Source organism: Hirundo rustica, chromosome 1, assembly GCF_015227805.2.
Source record: "Hirundo rustica isolate bHirRus1 chromosome 1, bHirRus1.pri.v3, whole genome shotgun sequence".
Lineage (NCBI taxonomy): Eukaryota > Metazoa > Chordata > Aves > Passeriformes > Hirundinidae > Hirundo > Hirundo rustica.
In genome coordinates this window covers 125198316-125221741 of record NC_053450.1, presented here as the reverse complement: position 1 = coordinate 125221741, position 23426 = coordinate 125198316, and the positions used below count along the sequence as shown (strand labels likewise).

The 23426-nt window shown below is 37.4% G+C and overlaps 1 protein-coding gene and 1 long non-coding RNA gene across 2 annotated transcripts in view; both read right to left on the bottom strand.

Moving 5' to 3' along the window:
* MACC1 (MET transcriptional regulator MACC1) overlaps positions 1-12378 on the bottom strand; it is a 43175-nt gene extending 30797 nt beyond the window's left edge. Inside the window, exon 1 of the mRNA XM_040061092.1 lies at positions 12022-12378. Within this exon, the coding sequence (XP_039917026.1) occupies positions 12022-12378 (357 nt within the window). The remainder of the gene's footprint in view (positions 1-12021) is intronic.
* Positions 12379-15521: 3143 nt separating this feature from the next.
* LOC120756114 (uncharacterized) lies at positions 15522-22118 on the bottom strand. Its single transcript, XR_005702026.2, has 3 exons — positions 21990-22118; positions 19559-19633; positions 15522-15635 (listed from the first exon to the last, which is right to left on the bottom strand). It is a non-coding gene; the product is annotated as an uncharacterized LOC120756114 (long non-coding RNA).
* Positions 22119-23426: the final 1308 nt, after the last annotated feature.

Genomic DNA, 23426 nt, shown 5'->3' with positions numbered 1-23426 from the left:
AAAACTATTCCCAAGCTGTTAAAATTTTGATCTTCCTTCTTAAAAAAAATACATCCATATGAAAAAAAAAGAAGTATTAGCTAAGTGGTAATAACAGATAGGAAAAGAACAAAAAAAAAAACTGTTTCTTTTTTTACCTTTCACTTAAATCTTTCTACTTTTATAAAGACTGGCCAGCTCCACTTGTTATTTTTTAGCCATAAAGGCAGTTGGTTCAAGGTATGTCAGCATGATAGGTCTTGTCTCCATTTAGACTAGAGGTATTATCTCTCAAGGATTCTTTTGATAGGGAATGAACATTTTATTGTTTAGAAGTATATGTGCTCTTTAAACTCTTTTTCTGACTTGTAATGGCTGCCTTGTTCGCAGGGAGGATTGTTAGGGGGTGTTCACCATTCTGATTGCCAGCTCACAGCGCCGGAGGCCAACCCAACAGCTGCATGTGTGGACAGTTTTAGCTCATATAGTGCTTCAATAAAACCAAACCAACCAATCAACCAGCAAAAAAACCAAGCCCCACAGAAGTTCATGTGCACACACACACACACATAGATCTACAGCAGCTCATTTCACAGGAGTAAAAAGACAGAGGAGGCAAGTTTAAGACTGATTAAAAATTTTAGGAGGTTCACCATTATTTATGCTCTCAGCAAAGACAATAACCAGCACTTATCAAGTGCCTTTCTCCACACATCCCTAGTCACCCTAGGGTAGGATATCATGCAATTCAAAAGGTACATAAGCTCCGCAGCTTCTCCAGTAGTACCTGGAACTAGCAATAGCCAAAAAATAGTATTGGACTGATGCAATAGTACTAAGCAAAAAACTACGCTGATATTTCATATCCTTCAATGTATTTTAAATGTAAGCAGCAAAAGATACTTGAAAGAAAAGAAAGCAAACTCACCATTCTGGAAACTAAGAGCTTTTCCCTAGATCCAAATTATGTTTTTGTTCAAGACATCAGTACTGTTGAAGGAGCACTTATTCCTGCTCTGGCTTTGAAACACTCTGGCGTGCTCAGGGTTCAGGTGGTGCTGGAGCACACCTGGAGAGCCTCCCTCCTTGGAGTGCTGAGCAATGCCTGCTGGAATGTGCAGTCTGGCAGGAACCTGGCACCTCTTGTTCAAACAGACAGGCGTGAACCATGGGACTACATTACCCATAATTGCCTTGAGCTGGTTTATGATTACACCTGAAACCAGGAGAGGTGGTGTGGAAGTTTCACCTTAGGGGGGAGAGATAAGCAGAGGAGAAGAAGGAAGCATGTGCTCTTTGTGTGCCACTGGAACAGACTGAGCATTTTCTGCTTTCACACACCACACTGCAGACATTCTGAATTGCTGGGAAGAGTTCAAAGAGTGGCCTTTTGATTAAGGTCAAGTTAGAAATAATTAGATTTACTGGCAGCGAATACAGTGACTGAAATTGCTCGAACCTGTATGACCGGTTTAGGCATCTCTGTGTATGTCAGAGAATCAGACAACTGGATATAAGGAAGCAAGTGAAGGAGGGGTGGCAGTGGCCTAGCATATCTACAGAGGATGGAATACAGAGACATTTAGCAGGGTCAGGAGGAAAATGTTCTTTTTTTGCCCCGTGTTCTTCAGGAAATAGCAAATTTTCCTATGTGTTCTATTGCAGGGGATTTTTTTCAGTGATTTAAGAATTTCATAGAATAAAGTTTAGAAGGACAAAGGTTACAGGAGCAGAGAGATAAGAAAACATGTGCCAGGAAGGTCACAGGGACTTGGAGAAGGGATGAGTTGCCTATCCTGTTTTTATTTGCTACCTGTGGATTTATGGCACTTAAGGCTCACAGCTGAAACCACCTTTTCATGGGAAAAGGTTTCACAGGTTTGCTAAACCCACATCCAAAAAGTTGAAGTGTAACTCAGACAGGATAGAAAAAAAAAAGGAGAAAGGCAGAATCCTGGGTGTTTATGAATAGTGTTAATTGGTGAGCAATTTCCACCAAATAAGCAAACTGGTTATGTTTGATCTGACAGCAAAGTGGGGTGAAACTTGGCAAATAGTTTCATCCTGAAAAAAAATGAAGTTGAAATGGCCAGCTATTTCCACTAAATGTTCAATCCCTTACAGCACCATTCAGAGAACTGAACGCTTTCTCTCCCACCCAACCCAGAAAACAGCCTTTCCCACATCACTGTATGTGACAAAGATGAAAAAAGGGATGCCCCATCTCCAGATGATTTAAGCAACCAGACAGATTTTTGAGTGAGCATTATCCTTCTGTCAGAAGCAGGATGTTAGAGTAATATAACATGGTTATTCACTTTGTGCTAAAACTGCCAGTTACAGAAAAATTAGGTGATTTCTACTACCATTGCTTCTCTAAAGGCATATGTTGGAAAATCAGGATCTGGAAATAGAAAATGTAGGACAGATAAACTCTGTCAGACACCAGGAGGAGAAGAGAAAAATTTTCAGTGACATTTAGTGGCTTACCAGAGCTACTAAGAAAGCAAATATTTAATTTTTGTTATGTGTTTCATTTTCTTGGTTTTTTGATTTTTCTTAAGGTAAGTATTGTCTATCATGTGTGTCTAATTCTAATGACAATGACAACCCAAACCAGTTGAAACTCACTGTCATGCTAGCATAATCTAATAATAAATTAAGATCTTGGCTACCTAAACTCTAAATTTCAATCCCTTTTCTGTTATCTCAGACTACTTTTTAAAATTTCTGATTAGGTAAGATACCTTTCCTAAGCTTCATTTCTCTGAATGGACCATTACCTCATAAAAGAAATGTTGGTTACAAGTAGAAGTATTTTCAGAGCTAGATGTTTCTAGCAGTCCATTCTTCTGAGTAAAGAATAATTTAAAAAATATTAGCGGTATTTTACCTTAAACAAAAAGGCTTTAAGTTTAGGCTGATGACTTTTAATATCCCTTTTTACAGGGATGAATCAAAACTCAATTAAAATAGTATCCCTCCAAGCTGTTTCTCAGGTAGAAAATTGCTTAGAACCCATGAAGCTGCATTTGGGACCCTGGTGACTCACATAAAGCACTACAAGATTTGAGTTGGTCTCTGGGTCTCATAAAACTACAGAACCATAAAATGATTTGGGCCGGACATCTTGCACTAGATCAGGTTGCTCAAGTCCCATCCAACCTGTCCTTGAATACTTCCAGGGATGGGGCAGCCACAACTTCTCTGGACAACCTGTTCCAGTGCCTCACCACCCTCTGTGGTGGTTTCAGGCAGATTTTGGGAGAAACCCTCCCACGGGGCCCCCCTCCCCTCCTCCAACTGGTTCGGGGAAAAAAGATTTCCTCAGAGAGAAGTGGAAAAAACCTGTTTATTAAACAGGCAAAGCACTCCCAGCACAATACCCGATGACAAGAGCTTCGTGCCGCTTACGGAGGGATAACAAACTTAAAGAAAGTCTCCTCGAGGGTCGTCACTGTGCTCCACCGCTCCGTCTCTGCTGACGCTGGGAGAAAAGGAGATGGGCAGGGCTGGTCTTGGTGGGGTGAGTCCCCCGTGGAGGCCCCCGGTGCTTCCCCAGGTCCTTAGTCCGGAGAGGTTGGAACAGTTCCGAGGAGAGGACAAAAAAAGCAAAAAGGAAGGAAAAAAGGCCAAAAAAAGAAAAAGAAAAAAAAAGCAAAAAGCTTCAGCTATTCTACAGTGTCTAACTATGCTAGCACTAAACTAACTAACTGCCGGGGAAAAAACAACAGAGCTTCTTTCGTCTTGCCGTGTTCCAGCTCCCCCGCTTCAAGGTCACTCCGATGAGCAGAGTTTTCCTGGGGAAAAACAAACCGCGCTTGCCCTCCCCCCTGCACCCAACAGACAATTGGGGATACACAGTCACCCCAGGACACCCTCTCAGCATGGAATTTCTTCCTAATACCTAGTCTAAACCTATTCTCTTTCAATCTAAAGCCATTTTCTCTTATCTTATCCCTACATGCTCCTTTAAAAGGCCCCTCTTCAGCTTTCCTGTAGCATCCCTTTAGGCACTGGAAAAGTCCTAACTACAGAAGGGCCCAAGTATTAACATAGTCTATATGGGTTTTCCCTACAAGGGTGACCATCTATTAGTTCCCACATATTTATTAATGTCTGCCACCTCTTGTTGCATAATAAAGTTTACCTTGAAGGCATCTAAACCAGATATTTAAAAGACAGCACTGCATAGTCTGCTACAACTCTAGAAACAGTTCTGACCTGTCAGCTTTCATTTCCAGGCTCCTCAGAAACCCAGATTCTTCAACCCAGACTTTTCAACAGCTTTTTTTTGAACATCATTTGATGAGACACTGAAGTTTTCTGCAGTTTGACTCATTTTCAGAGCAAAGTCTTCCAGAAAGAGATTTAGATTCTTAGGCCTTAGGAATGCTAAATAGCGTCTGGACAGTTAATAGGCACTTTCATGGGTTTAATTAACTGCACTGGTTGTACACACATGCTGTACACACAGACAAAACCAATAGCAGATGCTGACAGGCTCACCTGGCTTTTTTTTTTTTTTTTTTCTTTTTTTTTTTTTTTTTTTTTTTTTTTTTTTTTCCCCTATCTTTTACCCACTTCTCAGATATATTTCTCATTGAAATTAATGGAATTTAGGGAGAAATGTCTTGGAACAGAAGAGGGATGAATGAGAAAGAATAATTCCAATGTGGGAAGTCTGGAAGCTGGGAGGGCATGTACACGGTAAGACCTAGATGAAATCCAGATGTCGCGGGTCAGTCCATCTGAGCCCAGAAAAAGTGCAGCAATAGCAGTAGAGCTGGTCTCCAGCAGCTGCCAGCTCCAGAGCAAAGGCAACACCACAGGATACTTAACCTCACTTTGGAGGTGGGTGAATGACACCAAGCCACATACTTTAGCTTTTGCAACCTTACTGGTAGTGGCGGCAGGATCCTGGAAATGTTGGGAACATAAACAATCACATGCCAGCATGAAGTAACATAACATGCATGGGAAGTGGCACCAATGTCCTCGCTTCTTGTCTGATTAGAGTATGTGCTTTCCCCTTCACTGATTTTGTATTTAAATAACTGCACATTTTGATGGCTAAACCTAGCAATGACTGTAGGGTCAAAGGGCACACTTAGGTTCTGTGTGTAAACATATTTTTTATTTGCTTGCAGCAGATGGAATAGTCGGGGCAAAGAGGTTGGACCTGCATTTCTTATCAGAAGAATGGGAAATACAGAGGCCTCACTGTACATTGTGTATCATTCTCATCCAATTTGTTTCAGGTGTTCCTAAATCTCCCAAGAAAACAAATACAAACTTCTTGCCCATCAAGACATTAGAAGAGGGGCACCATTAACCGCAGGCTACGTGACAGTTACCTCTATAATTATTTCCAACACAAATTATCTGTGGTCACTACACTGTGATTTTTGGTTGCCTGTGGGAGAGGAGAAAAAAGTTAAATGTCAGGACATTCTGGATATAAACAATACACTCAGATGTGGTCAAATATATTATTCTTCCCCTGCCCCTTTCCCTTCCCACAAATGGTAGAAAAACCTCCCTGGTAGAAAATATTCAGGCCAAAGATATTTACACATGAGGTAGCAGCTTGGACATTCCTCCCAATAAAATAACAATTAATAACCAAGAGAAGTGTGGGGGTGAAAACTGGTCTTCTGACAGGTCTATGCTAGAAAATACTTAATAATATAGTAATGCTGGCAAAAGCATTTCTAGCCGTTTTTACTGATTCCAGGCCTCTGAGTATATTCCATACCAGCAAAAGCATTCCTGCCAATTCTGTATCACATTAGGGCTCTTGCCAGTATCAAACACTGCCAAAAGTCACATTCTTAAGAGATATGACTTACACTAACACACATATCTAAAACAAAGCAGGCTTTACAAACTCTAATGAATACTCCACCCAGGCAGGCAAACCCACTTTTCTTGATAAATAATGAACTAAAGGAATCAGAAAGATTTCACCTAGTTTCTGAAGGGCAGGATACAGTTCTGGGTAATGTAAACATGAGAAAAACAGCTCTCAAAGTGCTGGGTCCCCAGCAGGCTGTCTCTCATACTTTAGCCTAGATTGAAAAATCTTTGACATCACACTATATTCTGTGTATACTTAGAACTTGTGGTAAGAGTACCATAGAATGGGGAGCTACAGCCAAAGCACAAGTGTGTACTGAAACTGCTGAAGGCAGCAGCAGATCAAACTGAAACAACATTGTGCAGCAATGAAATTTGTAAGAAAGATGCTATATTGAGCAGCAAAAGCTATATCTGTACTTACTAGATCTGCTTACACTCTGGGGGGGAAAAAAAAATAAAAGAAAAAAAAAGAAAAAAAGAAGTTTAATCATTTTTCCATGGAAATCTGGACCAAGAACTGAAACGTGGTTTTTTTGGTTTTTTTTTTTTTTTTCTTTTGGGGGGGGGGAGGTGTTTGTTGGTTTTTGTTTTGTTTGTTTTGTTTTGTTTTGTTTTGTTTGTTTGTTTGTCTTTTTGTGGTGTTTGTTTGTTTGTTTTGGGGGAGGAAGAGATTTTGTTTGTTAGATTTTGTTGGCTTTTGGGGTTTTTTTAAAAAAGCTTTCAGCTCTACAGAAAACAGAATTGTTCTGGTTTTCATACATCAGCAGCTCAAGGAAAATAATTGTTTTCCTCTACTATTTATCTTAATGAAGGAATGAGTATACCATGTCTTAATGTTGATGAAACACAAAATTATATTAATAGGAGAATGTGGGGTTTTTTTAATAAGAAAAAATTTAAAGAGGATCATTCAATCAATGATAAATTAGCTGGGAAACTGGACTGAAGAATATCACAGCAGAAACATTCCTGAATGGTGAACATATGGTTGCCAAAAGGGACTTGGAGGAAGAGCCCTGAAAGTGATGGAGAAAGATCTCTTTCTCTCTTGAAATAACAAGTGGGTTGGAACTTGTGCCCAAGGGAAAGATTCACAAGATATCTTTTGTACCACAAACACATTTGTTTCCTCTCTGTAACTAAAGCTGTTTAGTTTGGTTAGTTGCTAGATTACTTTATGCAAAGTCTGTTCATTAAACAAAGTATTTTTTTGTTGTTGTTTATACCATTTTCACTAGCTATACCATTCTGTCACTAGCAAACATCTGTCTTCCACAGCCAAATCTGCAGCACTCTGAAGGGAAGGTTCACGTAGTCCATTGCTACAGAGAAATGGTACAAAGAGACCTCAAAAGAAGGCAAACGAGTTTGGTTTGAGCTTACAATCCCACCAGTTCAGTCAGTAAAACAAAGGCAAAGACCCCCATGGCCTGAGCCGTGTTTTGCAGAGACCAGCCCTGGAGTCTTTGAACTGATGCCTCCAAAGCAGAAGCAGCAACAGAGAGCAGGGCCTCATAGCACTTCCTCTTGTAGCACTAGACTGAGCAAAACAATAACACCTTTCAGGTTGGAAAAACCCTATTTCAGTCCTAGTTCCTCATCAAATCCCACTTTACTTATACTACATGCTACCAAGGAAAATATTTCATGGGACAGTAAATAAAAATCTGCAGGCAAAATTTCAGGGTCAGGGTCAAAAAGTTAATGTCTTAAACAGCACTGAGAAGTGAGGCAAGAAAAATACTCTTCTATCTCAGATTTTCTTGTGCTATATTTCTAGAAATTATTAGCACACTGTACTCAGTCACACTTGGGTAGCTGATTACTAGAGAAGGAGAAAATAAGATTTTTCTTGTTACTTTTAGCCTGATTTCCTCAGGAAACAGAGTCTACATGATCATGTCATTTCTATATGACTCTAATTGATCCCCACCACTAGTCCGTGAATTCATGATCCAGTTCAGCCCAATGCAAGCACAGAAATCTCAGACTGGGTAGAACACTAGGTTTCATGAAAAAGCTCATCCAAGTGAAAAAGAAAGCTGATGATATCTGTGGAGGAAAGGTTCCTCTATTATTAGACCTCAGAGACTCACAGAAAATTACAAAGGAAAGAGGGACTGAAATCAAAACACAACATCCAGAGGTTTCCTTTTTTATCAGGAAAAAAACCAGTTCAAAACAGAAATTCAAAAGAAATTTGGATCCTGAAGCTGCTTTTGCTCATAGGAGCAAACAGACATCAAGAGCCAGAATCTGATCTCATTGCAGATCTCAAGTAGCTCTGCTGAATTAAGTAGTAGGTGGCTCACTTTGACTGTATATGTTGTTAGCATGGACCTGTTTTACAGCAATGAAAAGAACTTGAAAATCTGGCCATGGGTGCCTCACTCCGGGAGTCAGGAGATACCAGATGCCCTTGAAAGACAAGTCTTTGTTTAGGTGTCTGTATGGAAAGCACCTGCTTCTGAAAATAGGATTTAGGACATCAGGGTAAGGCCTGAAATATGCATTGTAGAACCATTAAAAGCTTAAAACTGATTTTCTTCATTTTAGATAGGGGTTGAAAACTGATGTAAATAATAAGAGTTTCATATTATTTATGCCATTTAAAGCTGAAATTAAATACTTACTAGCTTGGGTTTCTCCTTTTTGTTTCAGCTTGATAAAAATGCAGTTTAGGAAAGGCTCAAAGGCATTAAATTTTTTGGGTTATACCTTCTTACCAAGTTGAACAGCTATTTGCTAAATATCTATCAATTGCATCATAATTATAATTTTTACCTGTAAATCAGATAGTCATCCCTTTAAAACAGATTTTATCTCCCTAATATAGGAGCTAATAAGCCCTGAAAACCTAAAACCCATAAATTCATTGTTCTCTTCATTGTAAAGTGAGAACTAGGTTTTGGGTTTTATTCCTCCATTTGAAAACCTTTCCTCTGTTTAGCAGAAAACATTTCTTCTAAGTTTAATGATGATTTAGCCTGGGTAATAAACCCAAATGCAATTGTTTTTATGAACTATGGTCTAAAGAGCAGATAAATAAGAAGTCAGCCGAGAAGATGTGAGTAGAGCTAAAAGCTGATTTCTTGTCTCTTCTCACAATTACCTGGCCTCCTTAACTCAACAGCATGGTACTGCTCGCTGTGACATATACTTGAAACGTGATCTGTTAGAATAAGCCAAATGACTGCAATATATCTGCAATAACTGAAGCAATACTCTAAGGTTACAACATTTTTGACCTATCATATCCGGTACTTTGTGTCTAATACCTTACGTATCCATTAGTCATATTTACTGTGTGGTAGGGTAGATAAAGAAGTGTAAAGGTCACCTTTCCAATGTTGTGTACAACTAGAGATAGGAGTTAGGCTTTTGATTATGTCTGTAGTGCTAAAAAAAATTTATCTTTACAACTATCATAAAATTGCATAAGATACCTGGATTGGTCACGTTTTATTCATCAATTACTTACACATCATTTTGAAGATTAAAAAGGTACTGGGATTGGTCACATTTTCCTTAGATAATTTGATCATATTTATTTTTATGGTGACTCCAATCAGTTAAGTTCTACTATGCCTTTGTCACATATTTGTGATACAGGATTGTGCATCTGAGTTCTTACTTTTTGTGTATTCATTTCCTGGGAAAAACCACTCTATTTCATCAGGGACATCAAGCAAAACAAAACTTTTTATAACAATGCAAAGAAAAAAAACCCCCACCACTGATAAAGAAACTGTTCAGCTGTGTATTCACTCGGGTGTTCAATCAGGTTTTTGAGTAAGCAAAAAGTCAGTTAATCTTGTTGTTGTTGATCCATATTTAACGATGTATTTTGGTGCTTTATTGTTTAGGAACTGCATTATCATACTTACATTGCATATGTATGTTTTTTTCTGAGCCAGAATCTGAGCTCTAGAGTATGTATCTCTCAGCTTCACAAGCAATCAGCACTACGCCATCCTAATAATTCTGTCTCACCTTTTTAAAAACTGAAATGCAGTTTTCAAAAAGCTCTACAAACACCCATTTGGCCTGAAAAGACTACTTCTGTAACTGGAACTTTTCTCCTACAGCAAGGAATTTCTCATGCACTATAAATACATCACAATTATTCCTACCTCAGTGACCCCACTCCTTTCAGAAAAGGCCTGGCATTGTCATCCTTGCAACTTAAAAGCAGGACCTGGCTTTAATTCCCAAGTGACCTCACAAGGCTAATCTGAAGCTCACGTAAAGGCCCAGAAGACAGTCTTTAATGTTGCCTGCCAAAAGGGAAGATCATTTCTGGCTCCCTTAGGAATAATAGGGCAGGAAGCCAAGAGCATTTTAGCTGAAAAGTGACTCTGAGACCTGGCCAGCTCTGGGCAGAGCTGCTGTTACCTCTGCGCCCATGGTACTTAAAAGAGAACCTCTTATTCAGTAATACCTCCATCTGCCTCTGATTACCATAATGACTGTAATTAATGCCTACACCACCAGAGCAGTGTGTGCTGGTCCAGCAGCCCTCCACCCACGGCTGGCATCCCCAGACATTTCTTGCAGCGCGGGAGGCGACGGCCGCTGAGCACTCCCTGCCTGTACTGACACTTTGTGCACTGAGGCTGCTAATATGGGAGTAATGGTAATGCAAGAAGACAGTATTCTGACTTCATCTTCCAGTAACATCATATTTCCCTTTGTTTCTCTTCGTTTCTCTTCTCAGGCTTTCAAAGATTCTGACTAAAAACTATTTTCCAGCTTAGAGCAAACCTACAAGGTGCAATAAACAGTAGGAATTAAGTACAGCATATGCTGAGAATGCAGTTACAAAAAAAAGTAATAATGCCAGATCTGCTAGTAATGAGGACAACTCTGCTGAAGTGAAGGGAATAATTCCAGTTTGCATTTTCTGAGGACCTGATCCCTACCAAAGCTGTAAAACATGGAATATTGTTTCAGTGCACCAGGTGCCTGTTAACTGAAAGATGTGGAAATAGAAGCATATTTGGTTTAGAGGTCTTTTTGGGACCAGTTCTGGAAGGCAGGTCTCTGCAAATCACTGAATATTTTGAGCACTGACTAGCTCAAGGGAGTGCTCACTCAAAAATCTTGCAAGGTTTGTTCCTCTTGCCTTCATTTTGAATGCAATGATTTATCTTTGTTGACACCTACAGGTGCAGATAAGATCAAACGATGAACTGCTTTAAACTTCTTTAAATGGCATGGGTGGTTTCAGTAAACATTTTCCATCAAAATAATACAACCAGTGCTTAACCTGGCATCTTCCAGTGTCACACACAATTCTTTTTGGTTTTTAAATCCAATGCAGTGAGGAAGCCATGATTATTCAGAGGCAATGAAATTGCAGTTCTGCTGATTTTGGGTTTTGCTGATTTTACAGCTGCAACTTTGAGGACTTCAGACAACTTTTGATTTTCAATCAGCAGAGGTGCTGCCTTGTGGCTGGTAGTACACATAGGAACAGGTAATAAAAAGGGTTGTAAAACTACCTCCAAATGGTATGAAAAAATAACAGTTGCATTTCAGTAAGTGCATGAACCAAAGTTGATCAGTCTAAGGTAGTTTGGAGTAACTGGATCACAGAGGATCTATGAGGATTCCCTTTGCATGCATTTCTTGCAGAAGGCAAACTTCAAAGACATACACAAGTTGTACAGTGATGCTGCCATAGTTCAGCAAAACATACAGGCTACAGTAATGCAGATGCAAAAACATGTAAGGAATTCTCATAAATCCTTGCACATGTAAAACCCTAAATTTTTGCTTTTATATTACTAGCTACTCATTTCACTTGGTTAGTTTACTGGCATTTTGGACTTAATTTCTAAATATAAAAATACTTTTTTGGAACAGGGGATCATTATCTCACTTTATTAACAGTGGACAAGTTTAAACATAGCAAAATACTGTTCAAATATTAATCTTTTAAATATGGGGGGAAAGAACAATTAACAAAACAGAAAAAAGGTTCAGAGGCTAGTCTTCCTGATGAGTGTCTTGAAATGGATTCTTCAACATCTGCAAGCTGTAAATGATAATTTTTTCCCCTCATAAACATGTAAAATCATATACAAGTTCAGTCATGATTGCTAAATTGTGGATCAAAGACACAGATCGTTATGACGAAGAGCGTATTTAAATACACCCACAAACAGCGTTCATTACCAGTGCCACCAGGCCCGTTGTTATACTGCCTTTGTTGCTTTTGAACGCAGACACTGTAGCTGTTTGGTTGAACAAATATACATATTTCTCATCTGACATTAACAATCTTCTTGTGAGCTCATACTGTCTTGCTACAGGTACAACCTGTCGAGCCTCACACACTCTTGTGTGTGAATCTGGGCTCCTGTTCCTTGGATGTTGGCCTGGGCCACATCTCCTGCACTGGCCATGCATTGCCTTCACTCTGGTCCCTTTACCAATGCTTATTTGCTGACCAGCTGCACGTAGAGCACTCAATTGCAGAAAAGCTGAGCACGCTGGACTGCCTCTTGTGACACGACCTCTTCCAGGACTCATTTCCCTGGTTGAAACAGTGCTGAATGATACCCTTCAACTCAGGTCTCAATCTCACTTCCCCCTTTCCGTTACCCAGAACCTTCCTCACGCACGGAATCAGACAAACCATGACAGGAAAAACACGAATAAAGTTATGAAATCTGCCAATCAAAGCTGCATTTAAAGCCATTCATCTAAAGCATGACTGCATGCATGTTTCTATTAAGTTTATGACCAGAATGACCAGATCTTCTATAATTCTCTTCTCTATAATAACTCCTCTGTTCAAAGTTTGACTGAATGCTGGACATTGGGAAAGGTATTTATGAGCCGAGGAAAAATGTCATAAAATACTTTGATAAACTTGAGTGTCTAGTTTTGTCAGACACACTTTCTTTGGAACTTTCCTCTTCCTTGGAATCTCAGGCACTTTCAAAAATTCCTAACTTGACAACTTTTTGGTGGATTTGCCCTTGATGAATCATTCCTGCCAAAATGTCTGTGGCAGTTCAGAAATTACACCCTTCACAGATTTTTAGCCTTGCTTCTTTGCCAAAGATTCTGTAGCTGGAGCTCTTCTAGCATAACATATCAAGTTATGAGTGATCCTCATTGCATACATAATCTGAAATTGTACTTTGAAAAACCTCCTACTGCAGGCCCATTCTGCCATTTGAATTACAAGGTGCTAAGCTTTGCCTGATATCTTACTTCTGGATTTTGGGAGAGTAGACAAATAAGATCTGTCTTTTTTCCTGTAACTTGCATTTTAAAGATCTACCATCTTTGGAATTTTTCCATATAACTAGGTATGAAAGAAGGTGATTTTTAAAACTCATAACATTTTGCAATCAGTTCAAACAATCATTTTAAATTCTTTCTTTGTATGCGTCCAAGTTTTCCTATTGTGACTTGTTCTAGTCAGCTCAGAAATTAAAACCACTTCTCCTCCACACATATGCTATCCTTTTGGTCAAATTCCTTATATCATCATCATGACTCTTTTGGGTTTGTTGTTTTTTTTTTTTTGGCCTGCAAAATAACATCTTGGTTGTGTAATTTGAATTAAATTTTATAGTTTGCTAAACCTCCAAAGGGTTGTCACATACAATAATCGTATTTTTACAGTCTGAAGCTATGCCAAATTCCAAGCACGGGCATTACAATGAGCAAACAGATCCTTTGCCTTCTCCATTTTGTTACCTGTTGTCACCAGGCTCTCAGTAGTATTGGAATCCTTACAGAAATTTCCATGACGTGTTGAGTCTCAGGCTGAATAAAATATTGGAACTTTATCACTACAACTTCTTTACATTGAGTAGTTTTTAAGACTCCATATGAACTTGTTGTTCTTATCCATTTGTGCTCCAATAATGTCAGCTGCTTTTTCTTGGGAAAGCTTGCTCTGTCATCTACCATAACTGGATATCATTTAACAAGATATTGCAAGATCTTAAGATCCATTATTTCTGTTGTCTAATTTTGAATAACTGGAACTGTACATTTGTTTTTACCCTTTTCCAGTTGTTGTAAAGTACCAGGATCACATCTGCTTGCAAAAAGCAGTTGAAACAAGTTGTACTCAGTTTCTGAGAGACATGCATGTCTTCAGGTTATTTAATTCAGTGACCTTGCGATAAAAATCTTTGGCTTACAAGATTAATACAACTTAGAATTTTGCTACAATTTGCCTTTTTCATTCTTTCTCAACTGAACACTGAACGCTTACCAACTCACTGGTATTCCTTGTGGTGGTTTGAAAACGAAGAGCTTTGGTGCCTCAAACTTTTTCTTCTGATTAGGGACCCTTGTCAAGTAAATGCATTTAATTGGAAGTTATTCTCAACTAAAAGCTGCATGACCACGGAGATGGAGCACATGGTCATAGACTTTGAAATAAAAACACTGAAAATATTGAAATTACAGTGAGCAGAGAAAGGGTTTCATTTCCCTGAGCTTCCCCTAAAAGGAAAGGCATTAGTGATCTCTTGATGAAATGTGTCAACAGTTTTCCTAGGATCAAGTACTATTTTTATTTGTTTCAGGTGCTGATAAGCACAGGCCATTACTGCACCAAGAAGAAAAGGTTTACATTTGGTTAGAAATATATTTCCATTTTTTAATTAAAGCATTTAAAAAACATTCAATTTTAAATATATTTTATCTTTGGGAAAACATTTTATTTTCTTATTATTTTGTTCAGTCTCTACTTATAATATTTCTAAAAATATATAGACCCCCTGTCTAGCTGAACTTGGATTTATCTGTTAACTGTTGTTTATAGAGTAATCTGAAATTCAGCAGAATGTTGAAGAGAAAGTTAGGTCTATACTTTGGGGGCGGGGGGGGGGGGGGGGTGGAATAAAAAAACAGTTAAACACATTTACAGTAAACCTTTTTTCCGTTGAAAAAAAATGTTATTTGAACTTTATAAAAAAGTCTTCTATTTAAAAATATTTCCAAGAGAAATAAAGTAATTAAGCAGACATTTTGACTAAAAATTTTGATCTCTTCTTCTATTTATGAGCCATCCTAAAATCACAACAGATTTTGGGAAAGTGATACAGATTTTTCAGTCACAGTCTAACCTCACCACAAGACCCACTCTTAAGAAGTGCCTCATACGGAGTGCCCAAACAAGATTGGCCAAACTTTCAGTAAGTACCAACCTGCTGTAAATGTCATTCTACTTTATGTTGGGTTTTTGAAAAGTAGAAAACCATGGAAACAGCTATGTCTAGTAAAAAACAAAACAAAACAAAAAACCCAACAACAACAACAAAAACAACAAACAAACAAAGAAACAGAGTCCCTTACTGTTTATTTACTTTTGGACATATTCTACCAAATACTTCGGGTTCATTTTTCATGACAAGCAGCAATATTACCATAAATTAAATATGTCTTTGTAGCTCTAAACATCAGTTAAACATTAGTGAAAAACAGTGATAGAAGTGGCATAAAAATATACTGCCAAATTATAATTTCAAAAGATTTTTTATTTGTTTAATGCTTTGTTAGATATAAAACACTATTTAATGTATTAGAGGACTAAGAAAAAGAGTTCCATTAAATAAACAGAAATTAACTATCCTTTCTTCATTCCATCACCAAACCCAGTGGTTCTACAAAGTTTAAAAAACAGGTTGAATTAGAAAATCTGGGTACATCCATGAATATGAAAGGTGTATTTCTCTCCATGTCCCTTTCCTTCCCCTTCTGATTTTTTTAATGTGTCCTTTCTTCAGTCAATATTATGAGCACTTGCAGTAGTCCACCTGTAAAAAATAAAATCTTTACTTTGTGCTATAAGTTCTGAAGTTTAGAGGTTTAGATTTTGATTTTGTGTACTTGGATGTTACTGTCATGTTTAATAATGAATAAAATTCTCACTTCAACATGCATAATGAATTTATGTATACATCATAACATTCATTATATTATGAATTATTTTGTTGTTACTTTTTTCCAGGAAGACTTTATTCCAATTACTCATTGGTCAGTGGTAGTGATAGTCTTATTATTAATTTACCCTTTGAACAAAAAGGTTTTAAGTCATATATTTAACTTGAAAAGTTTGCATTTATTGATGCATTTACATGCTTTTCTGATGTCATATTTAAGAAAAAAGTATTTAAATTCGACTTCTACAGTAACACACATTATTTTGAAAAATGGACTCTGTTCTATAACAGATATGACATGGAAAGGTGAAAAAAAAAATGCGATGAAACGTTTTTTATCCACACTGTACTGTGTTCAGATGATTTGAATCAAGAGATTCTTGAATGTGATCTGCATATAAACATTTGAAACCAGAGTGAAGAGACAATTTGAAAACAAATAATACTCTAACATCTTTTATAAATATTTCCACTGACAAAACACCCATGAGTCATATTTTTAAAGCTCTGCAATAAAAAAGCTGCTATAACAGGGCTCTATTCCACACGCACACACAGAAATCGTTGGAAACTCACATTCATTTGATAGTGGAATAATTCTATTCTAGAACATGTTCTTCTGCCAACTTCCTTTTTTTTTTTTTTTTTTTCCTATGGAAAGAGCAGAGCTTTCCCCATGAAATACAAGGCTGGAAACACAATGTACTCAATCACCAGAAAAGCATGTACATTTTCACAGAGCCTCTTTGTAACAGAATAATGCAATTAGAAATAAAAGTATATTTTCCTTTTATTGATATTTCAGTCAGTGAACTTATATTTTAAATGAAAATTTTATGCTTGTCAATATGTGTAAAATACATACTCTTGAAGAATAAAACAGAAGTAAAAGAGAAGTTCATAAAGCATATTCTAACAAACTTAGAATTTCCAAAACCTCATGAAGTTTTGATTTTGTTTACGTAAAATAGAAACGTAATCAATCTATCTGTGGTTCACATGTTCCAAGGTATTTTTAGACACAAGATTAAGCAAGCATATGTAAATCAGGCATGTTTGTGCATTCCAGAGTTTGCTCCAGGATCAGAGCTTTTTAAGAGTGCAGCAGAGAGATGCTGCACGCTACAATTTCTTGCAGGTGATGACCTTCAGAGCACTCATCAGTCCTGGCACCCCGCCACCACTGATAAACCCTGCAATTTGCTGCACAGGTCTGTACTACTGAGATTCTAGCAGAAATAATGCCAACAGGCAAGAAAGAGTCCAGAAAAGTGAGGAAAGTATTTTATCAAAATATTTGCTCGGCATTTCTGCAGGAGGCTACACAGAGCTCTAAGATAAGCCTGGGGCAGGTCCATCCAAGTGTAATCTGTTTCAGAGAAATTATGTGGAATGTTTTATCTGGGAGGGCAAAATAGATACCTCAAGAGTTCATTCTAACTGTACGATCCATGAAAAATTAAGGATCCCATAAACTTCAGAAAAGTATTTCAGACAAAGATATGGCCAAGCCTATGAAGAAAATTTATAGAGCCAGGACCAGTTTAATATACTACAGCAACAGAAAGCAGGCCAGGGATGGTTTGTAGCATTTTGCTAACACAGCTGAAATGTTTGAGAGAAAGGGATGAAAGAATTTTTAATGGAATGAAAGATGTAAAAAGGTTTCTAGGGCCACGTGATAAGTAACTGAGTGAGATGCATCAAGAAAAGACTTTTTACAGAGACTTTTCTTTATAACACAATTTTCATTTTTCATGCAATAATTAATAATAAGGCGGCCTTTAATTTTTTTTCCTCCTATTTAAAAAAATACCTGAGAGCCCACTTTAAATCCCATTGAGCTGCAGAGAATAGTGCACAGCCCTAACAAATACTTGAAGTCTGATTTTTTTGCAACAGTATTGTGCTGAACGTAATTTACCAATAGCTGCCATACATATCATTCCTTACAAAACAGGGTGAACACAATAGGCACATAGGAAGGTTTTTTGTGGAAGTCATGACATTGCCATGGGCAAAGAAGTGTGGTCCAGAGGCTTGTGGCTGAAGTAACCTCATCATTTTCAGGAGCCAAGGATGACAAGGGCTGAGACTCCATTGCCATGATACCATCTTCCCATGAAATGGAAATGATCTATGGGTTTTGTTAATGATGTCACCCAATTATCCAAGTGAGATGTTGCAAGATGTCTTTAAGTTAGCAGAGTTTATGCATCCTCTTCCTTCTTTTTCACTCATTGTCTTTGATATTCAGACTGCACATGTTGTCTTAAGGGAGAAAAAAATCCTTTTTTCTTGTTCCAGGGCAGCTTTTCCACGTTTTCTTTTCATAATACTGAGTGAAGATAAAACTCATGGCTTCACACTTGATCACTGCCAGATACACTACAAAAAGTTACAAGTGCCATTTCAGAAAGCCTACAAATTTGGGGGTTGATTACCTGTTTCAATTCTCCATCTGCTGTCTTGAGTAATAATAATTATACTCCAGAAGAAACCCACAGAGAAGAGAAGAGAATAAAGACACTTAGGGTTTCCTGAAATGCTCCTCACTGGAGGACTTGTAACAGGACCTTAAGGGAATTTGAGACCTGTTAATCCCATGGGCCACTAAGATCTGGTAAGAAAGTGCCTCCGGGAACAAGGGTAAAAATTCTTTGGAATCGTGTAACTGTGAACCAAAACAAACTTAGCTGCAGTGTTTCCTAATTTCCAAGCCCTTGATTTTGGAACACAAATTTTCAATGGAGAAGAGAATGACAGAGCAGTGAGCACACAAATCACCTCTCTGGTCTTAATTAGGTGGAGGCTACACAGTTTTAATAAGGTATTTGCCAAGCCTCTGTGGGATGTGTATTGTAGTACCTATTCCTTGTGCTAATGACACTTGAGAGGAAATTATCATTTTCAGGCTACAAGTAAATGCTCAGGAAAATAGTTAAGGTGGCCTTAATGCATGTTTGGGTCTTGGATATTTTGTCTAAGTCCACCACTCTGGGTTGAATAGAGCTTTCTACTGCAGTGCAGGAAAAGTGACTGTTATGAATCTTCAAGTTTTCCATGGAAAATCGGCACTCTTTGCACAAAAATATGACTTCTGTATGTATTTCAGCAGTCAGTAGGGATGGCTATTGGCCATTGGCAGTCTACAGATACAGTTATGGTATCTGTATTTTTAAACAGCTATGAAATGAAATAGAGCTGCAAAGCTTTGCAGTGTCTGTCATCATTAATTGCAGTTAAAAATTTTGTTCTGTTTATTTAAAAATAAGTGTTCTATTGTGCTTTGTGGGGACAGTTTGTCACTCAAAAATAGGAAATATTGATCTTGAGAGGTGATGGCAGCAAATTAGATATACAATTAAAACGTTCCGTTTTCAGTATGATTAACCCTTGGAAACTTTTCTACTTACAGGAAAATTATTCCACTTCTAGTCCTCTTTTGCAGTTTTTCATCCTGTTATCTCCTTTTTTTCCAGAGGTCTCAGTGCCAAAATATTTGCAGTTGCCAGCTGGAGCTGCTAAAGGTTTTGAAGGTAGATTTCTCATTGAAGTATGTTATTACTGCTTTGCATGAAGATGATTCTGTGTTGCTCTTTATTGTTTAGAATGAGACCATGGATCAAAGTAAACTTACTATAAACCCACTTTGACTAAGATTCTTACCTTCTTTTTGAAGACTTTCCTTTTGAAGACCATCAAAGGAAGTAATGTAAAAAGGGGATTTTCAAAAAGAAATTAAATTCCTAGTTACTTTTGTCATTGGAGTGCAAAACAGCGCAGAGTGGCTTTACCTTGGAGAGAAGCTTTTGTTTCCCAGCATACAAAGGAAGAGCAGCTATTCCCAGTCACCTGTCTCGCTACTCAGCCTGCAACATGGGGCAAGGAGAAAAGTGCATTACAGTCATGAGTATGCATATTAGTAATAGTCCACAGTCACGGTGTCTGTCAATGCAATGTACAATTCACAGTCTGTCCCTCTAAAACACAGACCAGACCCAAAATGAAAGTGAAAGAGTCCCAGACATTTCTACACTTCAGTGCACATTGTTTCTCATGTAATTTTTATCCCTAGAAACAGTAAAAACCAAGAGGCTACAGATTCTATGCATATTAAGCATTGTTCTTTGGCATACAATCAGTATATCGGCATCTCATACAAAAAATAGACTGACCTTCAGAATAGTTCATAAGATTATTGTAAAAACTCTTCTATTTTTATGTCTAAGCTTTTACATTTACAAAACCTTGAATTCAGCATTTGTGTTTATTGTTTCCTATGCTCAATTTGAATTTAAGAAAGAAAAAATGAAAAGTCAGTATTTCTCTGTTGGTAACAGAGTCAAACTCATACTCAATATGAAAAACAGTGTGTCTAATTCCAAGGAAGTTTTGGGATGGGAGTGTTTTGAAAAATTGATCTTTTATCAGGTGACATGTCCAATTCTCATAAAGGGTTAGGAAAAAACTGGGTAGCGATTTCCCAGTTCATTTTGGAGAAAAATGTGTGGTTCGAATACATGAGTGATGACCTGGAATAAAGACTGCTTGAACAGTGATTGTGCCCTACAGCATGCATTTATTTGGCAGAATAAAAAACACTCATGCATTTCTAAGGACCAGTATGTAGGTGAACAGCCCTGCAACATACTACATGCTTTCAATTCTCAATGGAAGTAGTGGAAAATGAATGAAGGTTAAAACTTTTATACATCTGGCACCCTTTTTCCAAAAGGATATGATTTTTTTTTTTTTTTTTTTTTTCCCCCTAGAGGGATTTCAGTAATTTCTTCTAGCAGTATATTGCCTAGCATATTATTCATTGTGTGGAGGCCACTAGTCTGGAATCTGAGACCTTAGTTTGCTCCAGATTTCCAAAATGACCTTAAAGAAGTCAAGTTTTTGTTTGTCTGGCTGGTTAGTTGTTTTGTTGTTGTTTGGTTGGTTGTTGTCTTTTGTTGTTGTTTTGTTTTAAGAAACTAAAACTTTTTGAATGCCAGACTTTATTCATACTTCTCTATCTTCAGTATCCTTTCTCAGCACAAAGTGTAGAAATAAAAAATGCTTTTCCACCTTACAGATCATAACAAAAAATAAATTTTAAAAATTAATGAAGTCAAATACTGAAGTGTTATTTTAATAAGGTTATTAATGAAGCATTATAGATGAAGTCTGCATATTAGTTCTTGTGGGGAAAAACTGGTGAAATTATACAAACTATAATTACAGACTAGTCAGTCTCTGTCTTAGAAAGCAAGACATTGCCAGTAAATTTGATACTTAGAATTTAATATAACCACTAAAGAACTAGGCCACTTTTAATTGTCATGAAAAACCTCTTTAATCAAAAAACTTTGAAAGATCAAAATTATAAGTATAATAAAGTATAATACAGATCATTGTAAATGGAAGATTGACAATATGCATGCAGACATAAAAGAGTTCATATAGCTCCCTGTTATCATAGTCCCAACAGAACAAAGTATTTTCTGCCAGACAGGCTATGAAAAACAGACATTTCACATATGTGCAACTGGAATTGATTTTCCTCTGGTATTAATATATGTATATGGAAAAGTAAGAACTATGCACAGACTTTCACATACTCACATGTGAATATAGAAGAGTACATAGGTATGCGTATCCAATTTATACAGATTGAGAATAGCTAAGAAAAAATCCCAAAAAATCGAGATTTAAAAATGACAGGAAAATTAAAAAGATGTAATTTCACAGTTCTGGGAAAATGAGCTACAGCTTATTATTTTGAGGGTTTGTTTGACACTACTGACTCCGTAAGAGAAATAGCATAAGTAGTTGTCAGTGTCTTGGAATATTGCCTAGGACAAAATAATTATGGAATCCATAATTTTGTGGGTTTTTTTTTTTTTCCTTCATTTTTATATAGCATAAATTTAGAATGCATTTAGAACCTATGTAGTGAAAGAACCATTGGCCATACACATGCACAAACTTATGACATATGTATGTAATATTTAGCAAGTGGAATATGTGCTGCAATTGATCCCCAATTTTATAGATGTGATCCATAATGCAGATTGTTTATTGCCCTAAAATCCCACACCAAATGCTAAAATAATGAATGGCTGAAGGGTAAAAATAAGAATTTCTGACTCTAGAAAGACAACATGCATTCTCTTACATATAAACAAAGCACTTCGGCATCTCACCAGCATCATACGAGAAAAGAAAATCCTGCTGTACCTCTCAGATTGTCAGTCCCTTAACTGTGGGCAGTGGTTTTAAGTCTCTGATAGAGCAAGCTCTGATGCATCTTTTTAACAAACAGGATTTATCCATTTCATAAGTCTGGTTTCATAAACTGCAACCTGTAATGGCAGGCACAAATTTATTGAACAGACACATGTAAGAAATAAGAACATCTAGAAGACAATCAACAGAATAAAACCAGTAGTATAGTGACCTATTATGATATGAAGATTCAGATCTTATTAGCTTCATGATTAGTCATTAGAGTTTAAAATACATACTCATGAATGAAGAATAATATCCCCTTACTCTGAAGTATATCTCCAATTAGGAAAACAAAACAGTATTTCTATTTAGACTGTAAGGAATATTACTTCCAGTGTAGCAATGAGAACTTCCTCTAATATGTTTGGATGTAGAAAATAAACATAAAAAACCCCTTGCTTAAATTTAGAACTCCTGTATGATTTTTCCAGGGATGAAAACTACTGTGGAGGGGTACAAAGTGGAAGGACGTAGGGCAGTAAAATTAATCAAGAAAATACACCATGACAATTTCTTTGGGAATATGGGAATGCTAAAGCTATAGAAGATGCAGTACTAAGTGCTATAGAAGTGCTGTAGTGAGAGGAAGAATGTAAGAGACATTTCAGTTGTTTCTCTATGAGAAAAATGAGAGACGGTAGGATGAAAGACACCAAAATACAGTGAAACTCAGGGGCTGGGGAGAAGCCACCTCAGACTCAACTTTTCTACATACTTGACATCTTGTTTCATATTTGATGCTTTTCTACTGTCTCATATTTTCCATTAATTATAATTTTAGCTTGTGTCAGACTGTGCCTTTTTCATCTGTTGACTCAAAGGAGATATCCGTTTATCTCTGACTTCAACCTTTCTAATCTTTCAGCCTCTCTAACAAGAAGAAATATGTTAATTAAGTGAAACTTGAAATACTGAAAAGGTCACAAAAACCTACAGAAGAGTGAGATGTAAATTATACATCTCGGGACAAATGCATATGCATGTCAATCTATTTGGATTCACTCCAATGCCAAGCTTATTTTATCCTTCTTCAGGCATGCACTTCACACATTTCCACATCACCCCTCACCTCAGTTCTACAGCTCTTTTCTGCTCATTGCTACTTGCAACTTCCTTTGCACCAGCTGGACTTTTCAGCCTTTTTCATGCCAATGCAGCAGGCTGTGCAATAGGGAAGGAACCACAGCACAAAGATGTCGGAGACTATGTGAAACCTAAAAATGTTCTTCCGTAAGTGGGTCAACAGAGAAGATGCCCCCATGTTTTGCTGTGTGGGAAAGTGGGAATGGAGATGAAGGCACCAGTCTACCACCCAGGATGTGAGGCTTGGCAGGTCTGCCCTACCGTGTGACTGCCAAGAGCTCTCTCTTCTTGGCTCCTGGATCA